This window comes from Lissotriton vulgaris, chromosome 12 (genome assembly GCF_964263255.1).
Source record: "Lissotriton vulgaris chromosome 12, aLisVul1.2, whole genome shotgun sequence".
In the NCBI taxonomy this organism is placed as follows: domain Eukaryota; kingdom Metazoa; phylum Chordata; class Amphibia; order Caudata; family Salamandridae; genus Lissotriton; species Lissotriton vulgaris.
In genome coordinates this window covers 37,354,713-37,380,099 of record NC_141700.1, presented here as the reverse complement: position 1 = coordinate 37,380,099, position 25,387 = coordinate 37,354,713, and the positions used below count along the sequence as shown (strand labels likewise).

Below are 25,387 nucleotides of genomic sequence, written 5' to 3'. Positions count from 1 at the left end.
TCTTTCCAGTGGTGATCAAACGTATGCTCTGGATGACAGCCGGTGTCACCCCGGCGGTGTCAGCCCGCCCCCGAGGCAGCTTGAGCCAATAGCATGCATCATCGCTCTTCTGGGCGGGATCTGATTTTCCCGCGTTTACAGTGTTTTGCGGATGTGACGCACTTAATATGACTCGTGCGTCAGCGTGTTGCTGTTGAGTGCAGGTGCGACGAAGACTAGGCAGGTTTCACTGGGTAAGTAAGTTAGTCGCAGGCAGAATGTCAGCCCAGCAAAGCTCCCGCATTTTAATACCAGTCTTTCAATAGGTGGGTAGAAGAGGTTTATTTTGAATTTATATAGCGTGGTTCTGGATGGCTGCTAGAGTGTTTCTTCAAAAGGGACAACTTTGGGCAGAAAAAGACATGCAGCATCAGACCGGAAGGAGGTCTTATTATGGTCGTTCAGGGGGGGAGAACACAAATAACAGTTCGATTTCTCTGCACCTGTACTATAAACATTGAGCAATTATTGTAGGGGTAAAGTCATTGCCTTTCACAAAACAAGCATTTTAGACAGAATGTGTTTTGACAGCTTGGAAGGGCAAAGAGAGGTTCTCCAAAATATTTCAAGTAAAGCCCTTAGTATTTTTTCAAAAACGTTATTGAAAGTTTTTTTAACACTTTATGAACAAGAAATATAACAAAAAATAGGACATTTCTTCCAGCTATTGTATGTGTATTTATGAATGGAGCAGTTTTATGTAGATCCATGATTTGATTTGAACAGCTCACAATATTTTCCTGGATTGAATCTACATCTCATTCTGAGAACCATACGTATTCGTGAGATGTCTGGTACGGTCGGGTCAGTGTGGGATTACTAAACAGACTTGTAGTTACATTATATAACAGAGATATTCTATATGGCAGGCTTCACCAATGGATAGCTTGTGAGCTACTGGTAGCTCTACAGCTACCTATAAGTGGCTCTCCTGTGTGCAGACCGGTCAACTAAATTAGATGTTTTTGCTTGGTTGAATTAATATGTCTACCAAAATTGGGAGTGTGCATTCGAGAAAAATGTGTACTCATAGGCTGCTGTCTGGGGGAAAAATGGCTAGATTTCTTAACGTTTAAAGCTGATATTTGAGTGATGGAGATATCCTATAAAGGCATTCAAAAACGACAAAACCTTTTTTGCATTACTGTTGGCAACCCTGTCTACTGCACTGTGGTGATCACTGCTAGTAATCTTGCCTATGGTGGTCACTAATATAATCTTGTCCAACTATTGCAACACTGATAATATTATTAGGTCAGGATGATTTACATTGAATATAAGTAGCTCTTATTACAAAATAGGTTAGAGCATGGGTCTTCAAACTGTGGGGCGCGCCCCCCTGGGGGGGCGCAGCATCCCCTCAGGGGGCGCGCGCACTCCACCCCACCACTTAACCTTCAAGTTCCATTGTTCCTTCCAGAGGCCCATTAATTAGGCTTCGTGTGTCGAAGCCTGGGCTGCTGCAGCAGCTCGAGCTGCTGGAGGCTCGGCAGGGCAGGGCCTGGAATCTTATCTCCGGCACGCCCGAGGAGGACCTGGCTGCCCTGGAAGAGGCCGGTGACGTCTTCTGTGAAGGTAACTCGCCGTCCATGTCTTTACTCTTTCTTCGACTGCTGGTTTTTCTTATTGCTGTTTCGTTGAGATGTTATTTTTTTGTGAGACGCATGCACGTTTGATGTGTGCTGCGCTTCGGAAAAGACCACTGCCTCCGGATGCTGTCGCCGCACTCTTCTCGGTTTGACAGCAGTTGCCTTTGGAATGAAACTACGTGAATGATGTGTAGCGGAGATTAGCGCCAATTTGACACTTTTGGCAGCGGCAAACTATTCACTTCACACTTGGGTCATACAGCAACATTACGTGCAGTGACGTAACACAAAATGATGCCCCCCTCTGGCACCTGCAGAATATGTTGACGAGGGGGGTCTCAGAGCCCCATCTCTGACAGATATCCAACTTTAGGCTGAATTGTGCCTCCCTGAGGGAGCCACACTCCAACGCCACAGTGGGTGATGACTGATGAGGGCTGCTGTGCGCCACATATGATGTGTTGTTTACACGTTGATGCACTACAGTCGCATTGTAAAATATGTACCGCCTGATTCTCAATTACGCTTTCACACTTAAGTTCAGTTTACACTCCTAAATGGCCTGAATTTTAAGCCAGGTGCAAAATATTCACAAAAAGAAAACGTGCACACGTTTATCTATTTACTTATGTGTAATATTTACTCTTATCTTCGGGAGAAGTTCATTCCTTTATCGTAGGGCAAAACATTAGGAACTCCACCAAAATTGGTGACGTAGAGGGAAGGATGTTCTCTACAGGTTGAAATGTTTTTCCTGTGGAAAAAAGAGAAAAACAAGCCTTCAAAAAGAAAATAGCCTAAGCAAGATGTTGCTGTTGCTTATTGTGTACATATTTTATTGCAAGCATATGGTACAAAAATGAAAAGAAAGAACAAATAGAGAACATACCACAGCCTGAACGTGGCAGCCATATGTTTGCCACTCCGATTTTCGTTTGCTTCAAAAACGATCTCAAATCGTACAAAGGTTAAGGTCACATTAAAAACTAGCATCATGTAAAATAAAACACCTGACCCCAGACAGTATCTTTTTATGTAGTATTTTTTGTTCGGGCTTTTGTTTGACCTTTACTACTGTTTCGATTTCGCAGGTAAAGGGACAGGACTGCGTTTTTAGCGCTTTACCCAGGCTCCACTGCATCAGTGAATTGACTTGACCCAGCTTCAGAGCTAAGGTGCGCCTGGTGCTTCCTTAAATGAACTCTGAACATTCGTGTCCATATTTCACCCATGTTCCTATGTGTAGTCAGCTATACACCTTGTGTAATTGACCTGCCAGACACAAGTTGAGCACTACTAAACTTGATACATTTTTTCGGAGGGTTACATATATCCAGCACTCAAATGACTTTCATATTTCACTATACTATTTCACCACTAAACCTTTATGGGTTTCCGGAGTAGCATTCTAATCGCCCAAAAAGCGCTTTGACGCCTTGTTAAGGGTAAGCGCTATATAAATGCAATTACAATATTTACATACCTTTGTAAACTGGTTACAAAGGCTGTTTGTTTTCTGGTTTGAGTACCCCATGGGCCCCCACTCTGCCTATTTCTTCCATTTCGATTTTACTTTTTACTACCTGTGTGTGAGAATGTATTTCATTAAAAGAAATATATAAAGTAGGGTTGCAAAAAGAAAAATGCCAGCCATGTGTTGTTTAAAGAGCCTACAAAGGCCTTGTCTTCACACTAAATTGGGTTATAAATAAAATAGTATGTATACATTTGCAATGTGACTTTTCAATCTTTGTTTTCTTTAATTATCAGTCATGGATCATTCAGGCAGCCCTAGAACACCGTTAAAAATAGTTTCTGTTCAAAGCATGCACAGATAAGTGCTGAAAATAAGCTTTAGGGGACTGCTTATTTTTGTAACAATTGGGGCATCAATATAATGTGCTGGCAACCCTAACCACAAGACTGTAAGTTTGTTTCAGGATGAGCGCAATATTTATTTCCTCCACCCTTGATCCCTGGACACTGAATAATGCCATAGAAGCAATAGTGTAACTTGTGTTTGAAACCCTATGCCAGCCCTCAATAACATGCTGATTAACTTCAGCTGTGTCTGGGATGCAACCTGCATTCAGACAACTGACTCCTCATTCTCGCACTATATAAAACAGCAAAAAATATATTACAAACTTTTGTGTGCAATCCCGTTCCCGGGTACTGCTCAAGACTGGAAGTGGAGGACAACCTAAGGATGGCAGGAGCAAGAATCCATCCACACATTGACTGTCTCTGTGGAGAAAAACAGGCACACTCCAAACCTGTGTTTCGGGAATGTTTTTAATAATCTATCCTAAATGTTGTGTTTTATGTGAAAAATAAAGCACCAATGTAATTTTTTTGGGCTCTGCAGGAGGGAATGGCCAGCAATGATGCAGAGTACCAGCTTCCAGAACTTTTTTGTCAGGTGGTGGGGGGGGCTCGACGTGTACAAAGATTTAGATGGGGGGCTCAGCCGACAAAAGTTTGAAGACCTCTGGGTTAGAGACCCCTGCATGGAATTTCCTGTTAAGGATATAATTTTTAATGGTAGGGAACTCAAGTCCCATTCTACCATTGTATTTGCAGACAGGCCTCTGCAGAATTAACGGAGACCTGATACACGTGCGTCAGAGAGGAGAGAAAAACTAGCCTATTTTCCATGCAGAGGTAAATGTTGATAAACTGATTAAATATTTCTTGGCTTGATATGGCACCTGCCTCCTTCAACAGCACTGAAGAAGAAACAAACGACTGAGGGAGGTGTTGCTAAAAAAACTCTGCAAATCAACCCTTTGTGGACAGAATTCAGATGCTGAATCTAGTGCCGGTTTATTTTTATTAGGATTGTAAAATTTCAAACAGGATGTAGGGGAGCTAAGTTCTTTTTATGTACGTTGGAATTAACACGCCTAGAAAGTAAAATGAATAAGCAAGTTAAATCCCAGAACAGACCTTCAAAAAGCAAAGTTATGACTACATATTTATAGATACAATGAAAATAAATTTGTTAGAGGTTTAACAAAATTTTTGTTGATAAACAATACAAATGTTATTAGAACTAGGCATAGTAATTTGACCATACGTTTGTAAAGAAAGTTGCTGGCTATTGGAGATGTACTGGAAGTGCGCATATTGACTTTGTCCTCCCAGGTTTCTTATGTTGCTTTGTAACATGTATTGACATTACATAAGCACCTACATGCGGCGCGATCTGTAACAACTGAAATGCCCAACAGAGCGTATATATGTAATTGTCATAACATGCTAATATGAAAACTCAAAAACATATTCACAAAAAAAAGAGAGTTTCTGGCTCCCAAATGTTGTGGTATGTTTTCAAATTATAAGGACTGCACCCAAGAGTATTATTCTTTCAAACAAATAAAAAAAATATTTTGACAATTTCACTTCTTAAGACAGCATTTTTGAAAAAATATATAACTGTAAACAGGAACACAATGTGAAACCATGTCATCGGACAAAACATAATACAGCTCTTATCCCTGATGGCAGGCTACTATGTTATGTTATGTAGTGTCTCTTTTATAGCGCATGGCTACCCGGGAGGGGTGTCCCAGCGCTTTGTCAAAGAGAACTGAGGAAGAAAACACAACACCGCTACTCGCAGAGGCCGCAGGAGATCATACAGAAAAAAGCCAGGTCTTCAACTCCTTTCTAAAAGAAAGGAGACTGTTGGCCTTCCTCAAGGAGACAGGAAGCTCATTCCAACCACGTGAAGCCAAATATCGGAAGGAGCGACCACCAACTCGGGCCAGTCTGATAGGCGGGACAACGGCTTTGGCCAGCAAAGCCGACCGTAGGGTCCTCCTTGGCGCATAAAAGGCCATGCGCTTCCCGATATATTTAGGGCCAATTGAATGAAGGGCCTTAAAAGCAAGGGTCAGGATCTTGAAGGTAATTCTTTTAGAGATAGGCAACCAATGCAATCTCTTGAGCAGTTCGGAAGCTTTTGCCCTCCGCGGAAGACCAAAAGTGGCTCTTGCCGCCGAATTCTGCACAATTTGCAGACGGGCTAGCAGATATTTAGGCAGCCCTAGATAAAGGGCATTCACGTAGTCCAATCGCAACCCTTTTAAAGCCTGAACGACGATTTTTCTGTGTTGCAGAGACAGCAGCGGAAGAAACTTCCGGAGCATTTTCAGAATGCCAAAACATTTTCCGGACAGCCCGATGATCTGGGGTCTGAAAGAAAGGCCGTCATCACACAACACGCCAAGGTTTTTAGCTTTTACAGAGGCCGCATCAGGAGGAAACATATCCTGGGGCCACCAAGTTTTCCAGCTGGGATCAGGCGGACAGCCGAAAAAAAGCAGCTCCGACTTGTCGGAGTTGCATTTCAGACTGTGCCGCCGAAACCAGTCAAAAACCGCACTCAGGCAGTCTTTGATCCTCCTACCATCAAAGACCTCTCCCTTCTTACACGTAAAAAGGATCTGGGTGTCATCAGCATAGGATATGATCTGGGCACCGAAGGACTCCGCTACCGTCGCCAGAGGGGCCATGTAGATATTAAAAAGGGTGGGGCTCAGGATGGACCCCTGAGGGACCCCCACCTCTAGCGGCGGCATTTCAGCGGAGAACGGAGGTGCCCAGACCACTTGTCGGCGGCCGGTCAATAAGGATTTAAACCAGTCCCACACCGCCCCCGAAGACCGATCTCCCAGAGTCTTAAAAGGAGACCGTCATGAGGGACGGTGTCGAAGGCCGCTTACAAATCCAACATAACTAGAATAGCCTTCCCCCCAAGATCGAGGGTATCTCTGATGGCATCAGTGATCTCAAGCAGGGCTGTCTCCGTGCTAAAATTAGCCCGGAAGCCCGATTTAGAATCGTGTAGAATGTTGTTGCTCTCAATAAAGTTGGAAATAGAGAGCTGCACATGTTTCTCAATCACCTTTGCCAGAGCAGGAAGAAGGGAGATCGGCCTATAGTTAGCGTGAACAAGGGGGTCTAAAGTAGGCTTTTTGAGTAGCAGCAAGATCAAAGCATGTTTCCACGCCGGGGGTACCTCTCCCGTAGTTAGGGAGAGATTGAGCAGCGGATTAAGCAAGATGTTAACTATCTGAACAATATCTCCAGACTGAATCACAAGTGCAGGCTTTCATAACCTAGCACTATTGAAAGTTCTGCCCCAAACTTTGAGTATGCAACCATGTAACATACTCCTCAAAACATAACTGAAAATGTAACTTCTAAGACAAGTTTAAGACAGCTCCAAATCTAAAAAACAGAGCAACAAGGAGAACACCAGAAAGCAGCACCCTGTCAGGAGATTAAATATAAAAATACTCCCTTACCACTAGCTAAAACCCACACCCCACCTTGGATCATTAATTTCCCACCCACCATATCTCTTCTCACAGATGAATTTACAGTCCTTTCTGGAGTTAATTGAGCATCTAGCTGAATCTTACTAACAGTCAAACATAGCATATCATTATCAATCCCACAAACACTAACTTAACACAGTTGCGCTGATCGATGCTCTTAGGAAGTGAACAACTCCATGTATGGTCCAATATAAAAAAAAAGATAGATGACCTATACTTGAGCTGCTGTTTATGATTACCTATACTTCTTAGTTGGTGGTCAGCTTTACAAAAGACTTGGAAATATTTCTCTGATGTCAGTAAAGCGAAAGAGAGGGCACCTGTTCATTCTGCTGAAAAAAGTAACTAAGTTACACGCTATTTGGCTGCTTTGGTTGACATATTTAACTACAAAATTAAACAATTATTTTTGAGGAAAAAATCCACCCTAGTCATTTTGTTTTCTTTATTTTGTATGTGCTGATTTACATGGGTCACCAGCAGTTTGTAATTCTGATGACTAGAAAAGGAACTCTTAGAGGCCAGGACGAAATGGCCAGTTTGCCTTTTAAATGTTGCCATCTGCCTCTCTTTTTATATCTGTGGATGATAAAAGATTTTATAGGGTACTGCATGGATTGTCACCACCACAAGCTGCCTGTTTAGGTAGGAGATGGTTGGGTATGTGGGCATAGATAGCGGCGACTGTCTGTACCCTTAATTGGAAATGGCGACAGGCAAGTACAAAAACCATTCTTTTTTTAACCCCTTCGAGGCTGATGACGAGCTGGGCTCGTCATGGTGTAGCCTCCTCAAACACTGATGACGAGCCCAGCTCGTCATGAACAATGGGAATTTTAAAGGATCAGCGCAGGAGGAAACTAACACTAGCATCGATGGTGTTAAGGTCTGTGACACTCTGCTTCGCTACAATTCTGGGTTACTTTCTGCTCTAATACTTTATACTTTATGAAACTGGACAACAGATGACTACTAGGATCAATTTCCAGAGAGAAGGGCCGTAGATGTAGTGATTTAAGCCAGACTGCCCTTACACCTTATCAATCCAAGGAAAATGGTAAGTGAGAGGGAGGGCAGTGAAACAACTCAGTCAGTCCAGTGTGTAGGCATGATAGTCATACTCGTGTTTAATGCACCCGCCAGGTGCAATTCTCAAAGACAAGTTGTGAATTTCCTTCCACTTTATATAAACAACCAGTTATGTCTTTATGCCTTTTGAGTGGCATCAGTATTACACATAAGCATCATACAAGCAAACAAATGACATGACCTATCTCATAAGACCCTCACAATCTCCAAAGACTAGTGCAGTCTCAAACAGTGCCTCTAATTTCTCGACAGATGCTCACATGTTTCCAAAAGAAGCTTGAATATCCCACTTAAATCTCAGAGACCCTCATAAAGCCCTCCAGATTTGCGAGTAGCCCACAGCATGCCCTAATTTAGCTCTCGCGATCCTCATGTTGCTACTAATTGATCACAAATTGCTCCCACAAACCCTAAGGTTAAATATAAACCTCCATCTACCCGGCTATACCTCTCTAAGGGATATATCTCATGTATGGACAGCAGCTCCCTTTCTTTCTTCTCTGGTATACCACTTGACACTTCTCCATATCTGTAAACTTCACTCCCCAATCGTAGCTACTCTCACTTATACTGGACTGCCAAATCAAACTTTGTCTTATCATGATTGTGTGCTTACACCTCTATAGTGGACTTACCAACGGGCTTCAATGTCCTTTATCATTCTTTGGCCTCTGACATTTCCCTTGGTTTTGTTTGTGTATTACAGGATGAGTACCTTCTGAATCTCAGTTCAGGTTGTTGGGCACCAAGGAGATACCATGACAAGGTGAGCAGGGACCTCACCTGTGGAAAAGAGAGGTTGCTTTTGGCATTTGGCAGTGGGTGGGTGAGGCTGCAAGTTAGTTTTTTTGTGCAGGGTCTATGTCTGTTGAGAAAAGTTCTCCCCTGTGCTGCTATTGGGTAGGTCGAGGTCTATTTTTTTCCCGACCCTATTAGATACATGTATTAGTCAATGGATGTGACATTTTTGTGCGCATATGTGTTCTTATGATCTTAGAAAATTCACAATGTTGACCGTTTGAAGTAGTGGGGTTAAGGGATGCTACAGTGTGTATATGCATGAGTTTGTGAGCAAGTGTTATTGTTTTGCTCAATACATAAGCATATTACTATACCCTTTTCATCTGTACTGAAACTGAGGGGCATATTTTCCAGGGGTTTGTGCAACCGGAACATTACTTTTTTTGATGTTCCAGCGGCACAATGCCCTGCAACATATTTACAAAGGTACGTTAAGCCACTTTTTTTGGCATAACGCCGCTTTGTAAATAGGGTACTCTTCCACATAAACAATCATTAACCTCTTCACTGTGGCGCGAATTCTGCCGTCGTGCTGGGACATTCAATTCGCGGGCGTGGCTCGGACGGCCCCCGCCCGTGGTGCGCACACGCCCACCATGACTCATGACTGCCGGCGGCCGCCATGAGCACGGAAGAGGTTAAATAATGGTGATTTGCTACTTCTATGTGTGCTGCAGAATGAAGCACACATAGAAATTGGAAATCACCATTGTGCACCTACCTGCACGTAAACAATCTTTTACTGCAATGCTGGCACCCTTGCAATTTGGCGTATGGATGTCTGTGTTGGTGCTAGGCAGTCATTTGTAGTGCCAGAGCTAGATGAAACACAGGCGCATCCCAGCATTTTGGAAATGGCGGAGCGTGGCACTGAACATTTGCCGCAGCTCCGTGCTCCCTCATTTCCTTGTAAATATGCCCCTGAGTCTTTAACATTTTTGTAAACACAGAATAATACAAAACTGTGATGTTTCCCTTTTGCCTTGCAGCTATAATGTCTATAATAAATCCTTCTATAATACTGAAAGCATGGTTTCAGTTGCCACTCTTAACCCATTCACTGTATTAACCCAAAGTTCACAGAGTCCATACTTTTTATGATCACATCTACTCCTTGTTTGTAATCTTATCCCCATCTCTGGTGGACAGTGGAGGGAAGGGGTTGCTTTCTGTAACCAGATGCCCTCGTTTCTGTATTGTTTTGTATTTATTCTGTCCAAAGACAAACCCTGCTCTGTTAATTCACCCTCAAAGATAAATAAACGCTGGTATGTCTTACAAATTATTTTTCCTTTTAACTTTATTTATTCATTAGTCTGTACTCCATTCTTTTGCCAGTACGACCTGTTCTGGTAATGCATTTGGAAACTTTCCCAACATAGTATTAGAATTTGTATTGTAAGTCTTTTCGTGGCCCCTTCAATGCCCCTATCAGTCGGGAGGGTTTTACATTCCAAGAGGTGAGTACACTAATGATAGCCTGATTTCAGCAGCCCCAAAAAATGATGGAAAGATGCATCAACGAACAAAAAGAACTCTTTCAGATTGGTATCTGACTTGGGTCTCAAACCAGAGAGTGGGTTGTGGTGGTGGTGGTGGTTGACCTGCAGACAGGAAGGTTTCCTTTTGACATCTGAGTGGTTGTGATTGTCCTCTTGCTGCTTCTCAGGATCTTCTGTCTTATCTTCTGACGGAATTCCTCTGACACATAATAGTAAACGAACGGATCAATACAGTTGTTAAAGGTGCTTAAAGCCAGGCAGACCATATAGATGAAGTACAAATCCCCAAAATGACTCAGGCAACGTTCGGAGTAGTGAATCAGTAGCACCACGTTACTAGGTGTGAATAAGATCACAGTGATTACTAGGCTCAAAACAGTGAGTTTGATGGCATATGAGTACTTTTCACCGTTGGCGATCAGCACCTTGACCACAGATGCGTAGCAGAAAAGTATGATAAGCAATGGCACCAGAAATCCCAGTGTGACCAAGCAAACGAAGTGGTAAAAGAAGTACCCAGCGAGGTCGTTTCTAGGCAGAACATCATGACACAGAGTGAGGTCAGACTGGTCCAGGTCGTAAGACTGTTGGAAAACAGTCAGTGGCAACGTAAAAGCCAAGGAAATGAGCCAAATGGCCACGCACATACAAATGGCAAAGGTCCTGCTGCGGAATGACCTGGAAAAGAACGGATGGACAACAGCAATGTACCTGTCAATGCTGATGCTCATCAGCAGTAGGACTGAGCAATACATATTCCCATAAAAGTACATGGTAACTATGCGGCACATGGCTTCACCAAATAACCAATGGTTACCCAGAAAGTAGTATGAGATTTTGAAGGGCAACACCGCAATCAGGAGCAGGTCAGCTGCTGCCAGGTTCATCAGGAAGATGGTGGAGGGCATCTTCTTCACCTTTGTGGCTAGAATCCAAAACGCTAGCCCATTGGAAGGCAAGCCAACCATGAACACCAAGGTGTAGAGAGTAGGGACCACAGTGACAATGACTGAGCTGTTGAGGTGCAATCTGGTGGACTTGCCGATGGAGAGGAAAGTCTTATTTCCACGCATGACTTCCTGTCCAGGTATCGATCGTGGGATGCAAATGGTGACTTCAGATGTACTTGAGTCATTTTCAAAGCTTTCACCTGAATAATCTGTAGGGAGACAGACATGTGCAAGATATGAATTTTGCATTCTTATGAAATGGACGATCACAGCAGTAAGAAGACAACTGGTGCATCTGAGTAGTACACCTGACATACATTTCTATGCAAATCCTGACTCGCTTGCTGGTTTTCATTAGCGACTTAAACCCCCTTGACATACTTGGTAACTTCAGTTTGGTGACTCATTGGTGGCTCGTTTTTCAAGGGCAAATATAGCCTGCTCAGATCGAATCTATCCCACACGTGCACTTTAAAGACTTCTATGTGTCTAGACTATGGTATTTTAGAAGTACAGTTATTTACTCAGAAAGTATCGACATTGAATTTCAGTGCCATCCTGCATTCCTTCTAAACAAAGCCTCCACCCAATCTATTATTTATGGTTTTTAAGAATTGTTGATTTATAAAATCTCCGTAACATTGTAAATATATACTTTGGAATCAAAGTTAATTTGAGAGAATGATAAAAGCAAAAGGTTAAAGGACTGTTGGAAAAGCGACCTTGACGTGGGGGATGTACTGTGTGGGCTTTAATCTATGAATATATGTGTTATCTTGACTTGTCTGAACAGTGTCACTTCAACTCACAACAAAAAGTCATAGTTCCACCCATTCTGAAGTGAGGTATTTGTCAGTCTGAGGCACTCTATTTTAGTGACTAGTTGTCCAGTAGCCAGGTGCCAACTCTGGTGGGGGACTGTTGTGTGGTCTTGCTGTCAGCTGATTCCTGATGTGACAGCAGAAATGTTCTGGGTATGTTGTGTGCACTACACTGCTAGTTTTAGACGCCAACTCCACCTGTAGGAATCCACTGTGCAGCAGGCATAAAGTTAGTGTGAAGAGGTGGTAAGTGTCTTGAGAATAACTCACCAGTGTACCTATGTGGGGGCGTTGGTTGCACCACAGGAAAACAATTGCCCATTATTTGAAAGGTCATCCATGGGTGGCTGAATAAGTGTGAAAAACCACTAAATAATAATGAGGTATTGATACTGAATGCATATGTGTGCTTTCTGTGTGGCTCAGAGTGTGAGACCTAGCCCTTCCATTTTACTCATGTGAAAGATACAGTAAGATCTCCTTCTCAAGAATTAAGAACTCCGAGCAGAGTTGGGAATGTGTGCAAGAGATGGTGGAGAATTCTCATGAGAAGCATTGGACAGGCTAGTTACGAAACATAAGCTTACCGGGGAAAGTGTTATGGGCAATGCTTTATTGCAAATAGTAATTTGTTAGGGAAGTGTTCGACCGTGTATAGTTAGTTAGGTTGGTCTGTCTGCTCTTTCTGGATTTTCTATTGCTTGGCCCAGTTCATGTTTCTTAAAATATGGTCCTGACCCCTGAATCTGTATTATTCATTTAGCCTCATTTTCTTTTTCTGAAAATCCAGCCTTTCCATTCCTGACCCCTGTTTCTGAATTCTGTTCTCCGTGTTCCATTCCCTTTGTCCTCTTGTGTTTCTGTTCAAAACGAAGTTACGTTTACCTTAGGGTGTAAGTGAGTTCTGAGGCTTGGTGTCTTATGTACAGGGATTAACTTGGTGCTCCATAAGCGCTGATGGGTGCAGGGGCGTAGCTAGAGCTTGTGGCGCCCGGGGCTATCCCTCAGAATGCCGCCCCTTGGGGGGGGCGTGGGGGGTGCTGGGGAAAAAGGACGGTGAGCACTTGAAAGATGTCCGTGTCTCCAAGAGACACGTAGTATTGCTGCGAATAGTTACCTCTAGTAACGTCATTGTCATTGTCATTGTTCTTGGAAATTCATATGTCCTGAGGTCATGTGTCAGTGGCTCAGCAACGGACATTTAACATCCATACCGGGCATCAGAGCAAATGGACAAAAGAGCCAAGGGCGATAGCTATGACACATGAATCGAAACCCACCCATCCCACCGCAGACTTCCAAAAAAGACAGCATCCAACAACATCAGTCACTAAAGAGCCAGAGAAAGAGGTGCGCAAAATATGTCTCTCTCTTTGGCGACTGAAGATTCGTTGCCATCAGATGTCCTTGACAAATAGTGTGATATATAAAAGGGCATATGCATCAATCTATTTTGTTCTTAGAGCAGCCACATACGCCACGTACGCTAAACACACTTTACTAAATGATTCTCATAAGTTGTATGAAACATTTACAGCATCAGAGTTGATAGGAGCAGAGGTACTTGTCTGATATTATCTTTAATAAAGTCTGCACAGGTTCTACATCACTGAAAGCTCTAACTGCGGCCAGAAGACATATTTGGTTGCATCACCGGGAGCTCGGAGCAGCACAAAAACCACAAATAAAGCAATTACTCTTATGAAGACCCAAACTTTTTGTCCTCATTAAGCTGTCAGCTCAGCTGAACAAACGAAACTCTTACAGCCATTCAAATAGCATCCATATAGTGTTTGATCATTCCTCTAGTTCCAAGCGGTAAGCAGCAAAGAGGGCCTTTTCGGGGCAGGCCCCGTGGTCGGGGGTGGGGGGGATGTGGGGGGATCAGCAGCTCTGAGAGACTTCACAAAGAGACTTGCACTTGTTGTAGCTCATTTACAACTACAGGCTATTCACATTTTTCCATATATAGATGATTGGTTAATGTGTGCACCTTCTCTATCAAATGGTCAAGATCAGACAGATTGTACAAGAATGTTGCATCCTACTGAATTGGAAGAATTCACATTTGGTACCGGCACAAGATTAGAAGTTCGTGGTAGCCCATTTCCAAACTGGGGAAAGTATTTCTACCAGAAGGCCTTCCTTTGTCACTTTATTTTCAGCTACACTCTCTCCTATAACAGATGTGACAACAGCACAATTTTTGAAAATCCAACGTCTGATGTCAGCAGTGACAAGTGTAGTCTTGGTTTCATCTGAAATGTCTAGCGTAGCATCTCTTCAACCACTGGGACCTGATAACTCCCAACATGAACCGATCTATGCATGTAGTGGACAGTCTGAGACAAGACATGAGGTGGTGGTTAGAGGAATGTCAGTTGATGAAGGGAATGTCTCTGCAGTCAGCAAGACCAGTAGTGATAACAACAGACACCAGCCACATGGGTTGGGCAGCAGTTTTGGAGGACAAGCAAGTCCAGGAAAAACGGTTCGTAATAGTGAGTTCACTCCTCCAACTGGAGAACCTGACAACAATATATATTCTTAGCATTAAAGGCATTTGTGACACAGATACAAGGGAAAGATGTTCCAATGAGAACAGACAATCAAGTAGCGAAAACGTATGTTAGTATGCAGGGGAGAACAAAATCTCTAGTCAGCTTCTCGATTGCAGTATGAGCCCAGCAGAATTTAGCCTCTATATCAGCATTCTATCAGGAAAATTTAACAAAAGAGCAGGTCAACTCAGTATGAGTTTCCCAACCTCAGTGGAATTTCAATTGAGCCCCATAGTATGCAGAATATTAACTCAAACACTCAAAAACGTGGGTCCCGTTGGGTAGACCTTTGCACAACCTAGGACAATGCAGAGCTGTGGATATTTTGTTTGGGAATCTACACGATACAGGCTTGGGAGGTAGATGCACTTTGCATAGTATGGCTAAAAGGTATTCTGTGCCCTTTGCAAACACTCCAAGAGGCAGGCGATGGGAACGGTGTCCTCGGGGGCCCCACAACCCCCACTCCCCCCCCCCGCCCTCCCCCCCCACCCCACTCCTCTCCCCCCACTGTTTTAATACAACCATAGAAAGAAGCGAAATATACACTTCAATTTAGGAGTTCATTCAGCCGCCGATGGAACCGTAAAAGACGCCAGGAGGGCCGGGAAAGCGGGAAAGGTAAATGTTAGCCGGTTCCCACGGAGGAGCAGGCTCGGCCCAGAGCTGGTGGGTGGGGGCGCAGGGAAAGGACCCAGGCGCATCAAACGCAACAGAGGTAGACAGAGACCAACAGGCTCTGGGGAACCTTGCTGAGATGAGGTGGATCTGCCTAGCGCCCAAAAACTCGTGCACAGCGCTGTGCGACTAAAACCTCGACAATCAAACCAAATTCCAATTAATAGAATAAAGCAGGTTTAACATGCCCACGAACCAAAGTCTCCAAGAGGTAACTTGGTGCCTTCGAGCCAAATACCAATTAATAGAATAAAGCAGGTTTAACATGCCCACGAACCAGAGTCTCCAAGAGGTAACTTGGTGCCTTCGTGCCAAATACCAATTAATAGAATAAAGCAGGTTTAACATGCCCACGAACCAGAGTCTCCAAGAGGTAACTTGGTGCCTTCGTGCACGGTGCATTCATTCTTATTGGACGGTTCTTTATTCTTTTTTATCTCTCTCACCTCTAATGAATTCTTTTATAGTTGCGTGCCACAGACAGTCAGGCAGGAAGAATGGTCGGCACGCACTTCGACTCCTCGACACGACGAGGGGCGAGCGTAGAGGGTGGTGAGCGCGTAACGCGTCACACTGCTACGGTGCGAGGCGGGAGCTTGCCAAAAATGTCCTTACAGGGCCGTCATTGGTTGCGCTCGCGCGCGCTACCACTGATTGACGGCCCTGGAGGACTAGTGTGAGCGAGGCTGGGGGGCCAACAACGGTCGGAGCGGGAACTTAGGCTGCGCTAATGTTGTAATGCACTCACTCCTGTTACCGACCGGACGGTAACTACTGCAGGCAGCAGACACAGCCGCACAGTGCAAACGCGGGACTTTATATTGCCAAAACTAAGTCCCGCGTTTGTGTGCACTGCATGCAGCGGCAGTCTGCAGTGTGAAGCAGGTCAGGTCACCGTCCTCACGACTGACACAGAGGCCGCCGCGGTCGCAACGGGCCTCCAGTCCAGTGCCGGGCCGCCTCAAAAAAGGTGCCGCCTGGGGCGGACCGCCCCCCCCCAGCTACGCGGCTGGATGGGTGTCCCCCAAGTGTCTTTGACATTACCCTGTACCCGTCCAGAATACCGGTTCCAGTCTTCTATCCTGCTGTTGACCAGGTTTCAGTTACTTCCCTGTGCATGTTAGCCCCTCCACTCGATTTGCCTTGTCCCCACACAGACCATCTTCACCTGTTCAGTTATTCAAGCCCCAGTCTCAGCAGTGGTCCTGACAAAAAGACAGTAGAAGCTCAGACCTCAAGGTTATTAATGTAGGGCAAGGGCTCTTACCTGCGAGTGTCTTGCTGTGTTATTAAATCACTTTAATTCTTTGGGAGGGGAAGGGAAGACACTTGCTGGAAAGGGGCAGGGTCATTCTACTGCAAGCAATTCCAGTAGCAAAAGGATAATTAGCCATGCGTTATCTAACCTAGAGACTTCAGAGCTAGAGGGAAATAATTTTACAAAATAAAAAGCATTTTTTTTCACAATGGGAATATTTCATTGGCAAACACTTTCATGGCTACATAAGGTGAGGGTAGGGGAGTTATTGATATATTTATTAAAAAGTTCTGTAAAACGCAACGTCCCTTTTTTAATTTACTTCAGAGAGCTTGGTAGAGAGGTATGGATGCAGCAGTATGATATAGCAAGGAAGAAAGAGTCCAGGCTTATATGTTATTAATGGCATTTGAAATGTGCTGATTACGCCTTGAGCTCTGTGTTAAAATGCACCAAATGTGAGCCTGAATAATTACATTTTCAAACATTTTCTGAACTGCATGCCGTTGGGTGTGGAATGCTGTTTAGGACTTGGGGCCTTCAAGAGATTAGGTGTTGTTGTACTTCCAGTGATCTTACACCAAGTTCCATCTTCATAAATGATTGTCGATGGGTGCACATTAGTGCATGGGCCCTGGTTGTGGCATAGTGATGTGATAGTCACTGGAGTCATACATGTCAGTTGCTCCAGTTTGCTTTACAAATGGTGCATTAGACCATAAAATCTATTTTGCCGTTATTAGGGAACAATGGAGTACTTTGATGGCGAATGTGAAGGGGTGGTCCTTGAGAACTTTCAGGCAAAGCCTTGAGGCAATGTTCTAAGGTGTTTGGGACCAACTGTTTTGTTGCTTGGATGCCCAGAGTAGATGATATCACAGTAGACAAGATGTGCCAGGTTAAGTGTTTCCAATAGTTCAAATCTGTGGTCAATGTCAAGGCGTGGCCGGATTCTCTGAAGGAGATACTTCTGTATGTTTACCCCCTTTTTCCCATTGTTGATCCAAAGAGAAAAAGAGAGATCAGTATCCAAGAAAATCCCAAGGTCCTAACTTTCGATGACAAAGAGGCCGGGCCCCAAAGCTTGAGAGCGGGACAAAAGGCATGCATAAAGTGATTTAAAAGAGGTCTCTGGCATGTTTTCCCATTGCAAGTGGACGTGTGTGTCAAATGTGTGGAAATTGACGTGGTACTGCTTACTGCTTGTAGACCTGGGCCAGTGGGGCATATTTAAATGTTGAATAAAAGTCAAGATACGGATGCACCTTCTGGAATGCTACAGGGTACACAGCAGAAAATTGAATAACATTGAATTTATTTCCTTTGACTTGCATAACAATTTTGGAAAGTTTAATTGGAAAGATCCTTTGTATGTTTTATTTTATTTTTTATGGTTGTTCTGAAATTAATGTACTAAAATGTTTAAAAAGGGGATACCCAACCAAAACTAAGTTGTATAACTTTATAAGAAGATAGGAAAGAAAGCAAGGGGTGAAGGAAATCAAAATCAAACAGTTTTTGAATAAAGCAAGGTTGCTGCAGGTGTCAAAGATGTGACTAGTTGATAAGTTAAGCATGGGGTAAACTTAAGAGGAGGAGAGGTGTGTACACAGTTGGAAGGGCATGTCAGTGGCACCTAAAGAGTGCGTAGAGGGGATTAATATGTGGGTGGGGGCTAATGCATTCCCAAGATGTAAAGGCACACTAAGAAGACCGCCGTTCATTGGGAGGAAAAACAACATCTAAACTCATCATTGAAGCATAATTAAGTGTTGAGAAAAGGCAGTAGGTCGTTGTGAGAAGGAGAGATGCAAAGAGAATATTAAAATATCAGAACTGCGAAGATGTCTTATCTTCAAATGTTATAAAGCAGCAATACTGTAGATGGAACCAAAAGCACACTGTGTGTCACTGGAATATTTTATAGATTAAAGATACAAATACTGAACAGAGGAATTCAGTTTGCAATGGCACAGTGAAGTGAATAACCATTAATAAATCTGGCAGATTCGGAAACTAAAGGTCTCTGCCCATCCTGAACTAATGTCCTGGGAACAGTATCTCTTATTATGCAGCATTCGATTGGCCGTTGCTCATCGACACTTGATTTCTGACCTTTTTGAACAACTTAATGTTAAAATGCTCTCCATGATGGAAACCAGGCTATTTGATCACTGCACCCATTCGACGGATACGTGGGCCTCTAATGATTGCAGACTTTTTAGGTCAGATCAACCATATGAAGAAGGATGCAGGGCCACCTTTGTCACTTATACCTGTCTCTCCGTTTGGTTGAATCTTTTCACTCTGAATCTGAGTGTGATCGATTACCCTCGGCGTGCTAAGTCAGTATTGTGCAGCATTTTAGTTTGATTTACCAATCCCCTAACACACCGACCTCCAAGTTGGCCAAATTTGCAGAAGAAATATGTAATTTAGTAAAATAATATAATCGACTCTGGCTGGAGCAGCCCATTGGGCAGTAATGCGCTTTAAACTTTGGAGACTTTTATCCTTCCCAAATGAACTTTCATCTTCTGCACATAGTGTAGGAGAGTAGGGTCTGCAATCCTATGATCACCCCAGATTTTTGGTTTTTGCTTCACTGGTTTACGACTTCCCTGGCTGTGGGCCTGCCAATCAGACCCACAGCCTAGCTGTTCTCTCACTAAATTGACATGTGTACCTTAGGTGCATTTACCAATTGGTACTGGGCCACCTTATCAGACCCTGTAACTCAGGGCATATGTGTACCCAGGGCCTACCAGGGGCTGCAGCATGTATTATGCCACCCCTGGCTGGCCATCTAAATCTGACACAACTGGCTGCACGGCAGCTGGGGCAAAGTGGTGTAATCACCCTTTGCTGTAGATATAGTATACCTATATCTAATCCTAAAATGGCACATGTATTCCTATCAGTCACTCCTATGGCAGGCCTTGACAATCCTGAAGGCAGAGTGCTTGGAATTATGTGAGAAGGTGCTCTGGCATGAGCTGAGCCCGTCTGCTGCTTGCGGAACCAAATCCTAATAGCTGTTCTATGATAACGCGTACCATATACTCTTAAGTGCATTATAATCCTCGCGGTTATTTGCTATCTTTGGTATCGCTTTATCAAAACATGTCGAGTAAGGTGTCATACATATTGGAATACTAACCCCTCGCCAATTCTGGCGACGGGGTTAGCATTCCACCCTTCTAGAGGGACACGACATGTATGTAACTGTGAACCCCGGTTAAAGTTAACTCGAGCCTCAGCATCACAAAATGGATGCTGCCACCACAGACACACGTCTGACCCCCTACAGCTGGGAGTCTTTCCAGCGAGGTGAGCTTGGACAAAGGGTTTCCTGTCAGGGGCGGAGCCAGCACCATCCCAGACAGGGTTTTGTGTATCCTAGGTAGGCAGGGCTGAATAGGAAGGTGACTGCAAGTGGCACCCCGGTGCTCACTGTGCATCTGCCAGTTTGAACCAGTTCCAGGGGCACACCAGCCCCTGAGCTGGGGAAAGTCCGGCATGGGAGAGGGGTGTAACCACCCCCTTCCTGGTCCCGCCCATGGGCAGGACCTAGTCCCGTACCAGCCCCTTTCGTTAGAATAAAGGTGGGAGAGGGGGCCCTTCCAAATTAGATCATCTTTGAATCCTGAAACTACTTTCTACGAAAGGAACTCAAGACTTCTTCCTAAGATTTCTCCCTTGTGACTAAGGAGTAGTCACCCTGCAGCAGCAGGCACCAACTAAGTATCTGCGGTTTGCTAAGACATCCTTCCTCCGGAACCAGACCGACCAGCACGACGAGACCCGGACTCCCTGCCCTCTCTGACCTCTACCTGCCTCTACAGCACAGCTGAGAACCGTGGGTGCGACGAGCCCAGTGGACCCAGCGACCATCAGAACCAGCACGACACTGACCCAGCACGACCGCCGAGGGACCCTCGAGGGGGTGCATTGGGGTAAGAGAAGCCCCAACCCCAAGCAGCACGAGCAACGAAGACCAGCCCCCCAGCATCCACCAGATCTGCGTGGGGCCCTTTCGCTTCTGTGTCGCTTGCCACGTTGTCCGGTCACTTGCCTGTTGGCTAGTGACCCTCTTGACGACGTCCTACGTTTACTTCACCGCTGGTCTAGCTCCTCTAGACTGGCCCTAGGCTCCTCCTGAAGGAGACCTTCCTCGGACCCTCCTGGTCCACCCAAGACGCCATTTTGTGTCGCCACGTGGGCTTGCCATAGCTAAGGCTTGTTGCCTCCTTCACCAGATCCAGCATCGCCAGCAGCAGACATCCGACGTGGGACAGCTCGCAGACCTCCAGCCTGGTCGACATTAGCGCCCCTGGTCCGTGCAGCAGCAGAATCCAGTGTCACCTCTTCGCCTGGCTGAGTGACCTCGTCCGGTGCCATCCTGGTGCCCACCTAATCCCTGGCTAGTGATTCAGAACTTGGTCCCCTCTGCTTACAGGTACTCTTCCTCAGCTGACCCAGTCCTTGGATCAGCCCGGAACATCTTCACTGGTCGCCTGCCAGCAACTTCCCCTTCAGGCTCCTGGTTCGTCAACGAAGATTCCCGACGACACTTGTACCCTATGCAGCCGCAGCCCCCTGGGCTAGGTAAACCGAGTACCACGGTGCTCCAGCGTAGACCAACTCTCTAAGTGTCTAGATCCACTTTCGTTTTTGACCTACCTAGTCGGGTTCGCCTGAGAACACTAACTTTTGCATTTACTAGCCCTCATAGACTTTGTCCCGCATTACGCGTGAGAGTTTCCACTCTGCACGCGGCGTTCCTAGACCTCCTGCTTCTAACCTAAGGGTTCAGCATTGTAGGCCTAGCGATTCCAAAGTCTCTGAGAGTAGTACTTACCTGCTAGTAATTTCGCATTCCACTTTTGTAGTATATGATTTTTCGTGCCCCAGTATTTCTTTAAGAGCTTTGTATTGTGCTTAGCACCCTGTCCTCATAAAGAGTCCAGGGCTGTTGTGTTCTAAATAAATATCCTTTTATTTTCATAACAACTTGTGTGGTGTCCTTTCACTTGGTGTTCAAGGGGTATATGTGATGGTATAACAGCTGGCTTGACACGCCCTCTAGAGATTAGCCTAAAGACTGCTCTTGTCCATGCTACTAGGATAGCTGGTCTATAAGGTTGACTTACAACCAATCATCAATAAGGGTCGTTTGGACTGATACATAGTGATCACTAGAATAGTGAGCACTGCATATCAGGCCAACTTCTCACACACAGCAGGGCATCTTTTAGATCCCATGTTCAGGACATCCGGGTCCATCGATCCTGAAAATCCTATTGTGGTCTTATAGAATGGTCACACTGCAGTTCCTTTCGCAGACGAGAACGTCCAAGTTAGAAAAGTTTGGAGGAAAGAAAGAGGTTTTCTAACGTAATGCGTGCCTCAAGAAGGCGATAAGTTGGTGCCTTTCTAGTGTAAATAGAGCTTGCCTCAAACCCAAGGGTGATTGCATGAGAATACCCACGTTTGAAACTTGGTACAGACCCTCTATACAAAGTAGTGTAAATAGATTTTTTTTATGCGTCATCTTGGGGAAATTAAATCCCAAAATCAACACTTGCTCTGGTTTGCATCACTTTTTTGATGCAAGCTCGGTGCAAAATATTGCTAAGTTTGGCCCCATGTCGTTCAGAATATTCCCTAGCACTTTCCTACTTTCAGGTCTATGAGCCGATTTCTGTGGTTCTTGGGAGAGTTGCCCGAATGTGGTTGGAGGACAGGGTGGGGTGAGTAAACTGCTAGTCTTTATGGATGCCTTGGGAGATAGGCTTGTGCCTCCAGGGCGCTGGATGCGCTGCTAGAACCTAGTCACTGACAAGCCGGTCTGTCCTATAGGGATGTCAGATGGAAGGCTTGTATTGGTGAGAGGCCAGTAGTTGGGACAGAGTTGGTGGCAAGCCAGCCTGTCTTGTCAGGAGGTGGGCTGGTGGCTCTCGGAGACTGGTAGCTAGGACAGAGTCCGTGCCAAGCCGGTCTGTCCTGTGGCTCTCGGAGGCCGGTAGCTAGGACAGAGTCGGTGCCAAGCCGGTCTGTCCTATAGGGATGTCAGATGGAAGGCTTGTATTGGTGAGAGGCCAGTAGTTGGGACAGAGTTGGTGGCAAGCCGGCCTGTCCTGTCAGGAGGTGGGCTGGTGGCTCTCGGAGACTGGTAGCTAGGACAGAGTCCGTGCCAAGCCGGTCTGTCCTGTGGCTCTCGGAGGCCGGTAGCTAGGACAGAGTCGGTGCCAAGCCGGTCTGTCCTATAGGGATGTCAGATGGAAGGCTTGTATTTGTGAGAGGCCAGTAGCTGGGACAGAGTTGGTGGCAAGCCGGCCTGTCCTGTAGGGCTATCGACGGGATTGTCTCTGGGAGGCCGGTAGCTAGGACAGGGTCAGTGAAAAGCCTGCCTTTCTTACAGGGATGCAGGGGGCGCGGGTGGGAGGGGGGGGGGGGCATTGGGTAGGCTGGCGCGTCTGTGATGTTCGTGGCTAGGACAGAGTCAGTGGCTGTCAGGGAGTGAGCTGGTCCCTCTGGAAGGCCGCTTGCTTGGAAGGACAAACCCACAGAGACACTGACAAGTCACTCTGCCCTTTAGGGATGTCGAGAGGTAGGCTGGTGCCCATCAGCTGGGACAGATGTAGTCGCATACCAGACTGTCCCACGGTGAGGGGCGAGGTCGAGCCTAGGAGGCCGGTAGAGTCAGACAGCTGCATTGAAACGTGGGGTGTTCTCGAATGACTGGGATCGCTCCGTGCAGCCTGGAGGCTGGAAGGGAAAGGAGAGAGTCAGTCGTATGCCAGACTGGCCAAGAGAAAGAGCAGCAGGAGACAGACGACTGGCAGTGCCGCTCCTGTGCCCTTTAAAAAGGCCCCCGCCGCTTGTCAGCATAAAGCCCCGGGCGCCTCTGTAAAAGCAGGCCGGCGGTAAAGGGGACATCTGAAAGCCATCCAAGCCGAGCCGCCTCTCGGCGGGCAGGCAGGCCCATGTATGTACATCTATTTGTGAAATCACGCATCTGCTTCCTGCCTGCCCACGCCCTCCCTCCCCAGGCTTGTAAAAAACTCCACATTTGTGGGTGAAAGGGGCTTTTCTGCTTTCCAGAGGCGCCAAAACAATCCATTTACAATAAGTGGTGCAATGCCATAGATCACGGTACCCGCCTCAGAAGGATGAGAGGACGGACAGCCCCAGACAGATTCGGAGTTAGGATCCCAAAAGGCGCGCCAGATCCGCGCAGATGATGCATGAACCCGGCGGGCTATCCCATCTGGAGGAAAGTTCCGATGCATCTTCTGCAGTGCAAGGCATCCGCCCACCCCATCACAGCCCAGTAACGCAGAGTACATACCGTCATAGTACTGGTCCCCCTGGCAGGGCCCCACGAGGCAGAGCAGCAGGAGGGCCGCACGGCAGGCCCAGGGCCCCTCCATCCCCGCAGCCTGGCCCCGGCCAGGGCGCTGCATGGCTCTGATTAGGGCTTTCCTCTCCTCCTGGCTCTTAACTCTGGCAGACAGGCAGGCAGCAGCAGCAGAGGGAGCTTTTCCTGTCTGACGTCAGCGGTCGTGTGTCTTTTTAGGGTGGGGGCGGGGGACCACAGAGGGACATCCTGGTAAACAGCATAGAGGGAGCAGAGCTGGCATGAAAGAAATGGAAGCGTTTGCTGATATGTGACTGACTTCTCCCCATCCATACCAGACTTTCAAAGGCGCTGAGCTGTGAATAGAGGGGGATGGAATAGAGTTCCCCGAGATGGATGTGACGCAGTCACCCAACACCACCTGAGCAGACCATGGTTTTATATTCAAGATTGCGAACCAGGTGACTTCCAACCAGTCAGCAGGTAATGCGCCTGGCCACTGAAATCTGCATTCAACCTGCAGCTTAACGGTATCAATCACTGTAGGCCTGGCTCAGCCTTTCATCCTGGGTCCACGGTCTACGCAATGAGTACCCAGTCTGATACTAGTTCTTTAAAACTCTGATAGTACTTTGGTACACCTGGGAGTGTACTTGCTCTTGAAGGATTAGTTTCTTACTGGTTACTCCAGTTCTCTCTTAGGGAATCTCCATTGAAGTCATAAGCGTTTGAATAGTTCCGCCCATGTGTGGGATTCCTGGAGAACGTCTTAGAATATCTTCTCATGTGTAGATATTCGCCTTTCTTCAGGAAGGCCTGCAGAAACACTTAAGAAATATCAGAATGTGCATCCTAGAAAACAGGCTACATTGGAGAAATACTTCAGATTGCATTTACAAAATGGGGAAAATACCCTCGAGAATGGATACTTTTGAAGTGAAGATTTCATAAACAGCTTGAATCTCTTCCACAGAGACCTTTTTTTGTAAAGGTAGAAGATGAAGGACATTGTAGCCCCATCTGTTCTAACCACCTGGGAGGTGGGTGGGTCACTTATGACTTCAGCAGGGATTCCCCTACAAGAGAACTGGAGTTACAGGCAAGAAACTAATCTTTCTCTCGTAGAGAATCTCCATTGTTAGTCATAAGCGTTTGAAAAGAATAGGAAGCCCATCTCCACCAAGAGCGGTGGAAAACTACAGAGGAAAGACAATGGGTTTGAATTATTCAAATACATTTCTGGGGGAGGTTTGTCCTACTTGAGTATCTGCTCGGGCCTCCGAATACAAGCAGTAATGCTTGGTGAATGTGTGAACAGACCTCCATGCAGCCCCTTTGCAGATCTCCGCTATAAGGATATTTCTCATCAAAGCGTCAGTAGGTGCTTT

At 45.7% G+C, this 25,387-nt stretch overlaps 1 protein-coding gene across 1 annotated transcript; it reads right to left on the bottom strand.

Moving 5' to 3' along the window:
- Positions 1-10,148: 10,148 nt before the first annotated feature.
- On the bottom strand, positions 10,149-24,142 carry F2RL3 (F2R like thrombin or trypsin receptor 3). The gene is made up of 2 exons (XM_086946937.1): positions 23,991-24,142; positions 10,149-11,527 (listed from the first exon to the last, which is right to left on the bottom strand). Exons 1-2 carry the CDS (start codon positions 24,103-24,105, stop codon positions 10,431-10,433), a joined length of 1,212 nt encoding a protein of 403 aa, XP_086803063.1. The 5' UTR covers positions 24,106-24,142; the 3' UTR covers positions 10,149-10,430.
- Between the last annotated feature and the right edge of the window lie 1,245 nt (positions 24,143-25,387).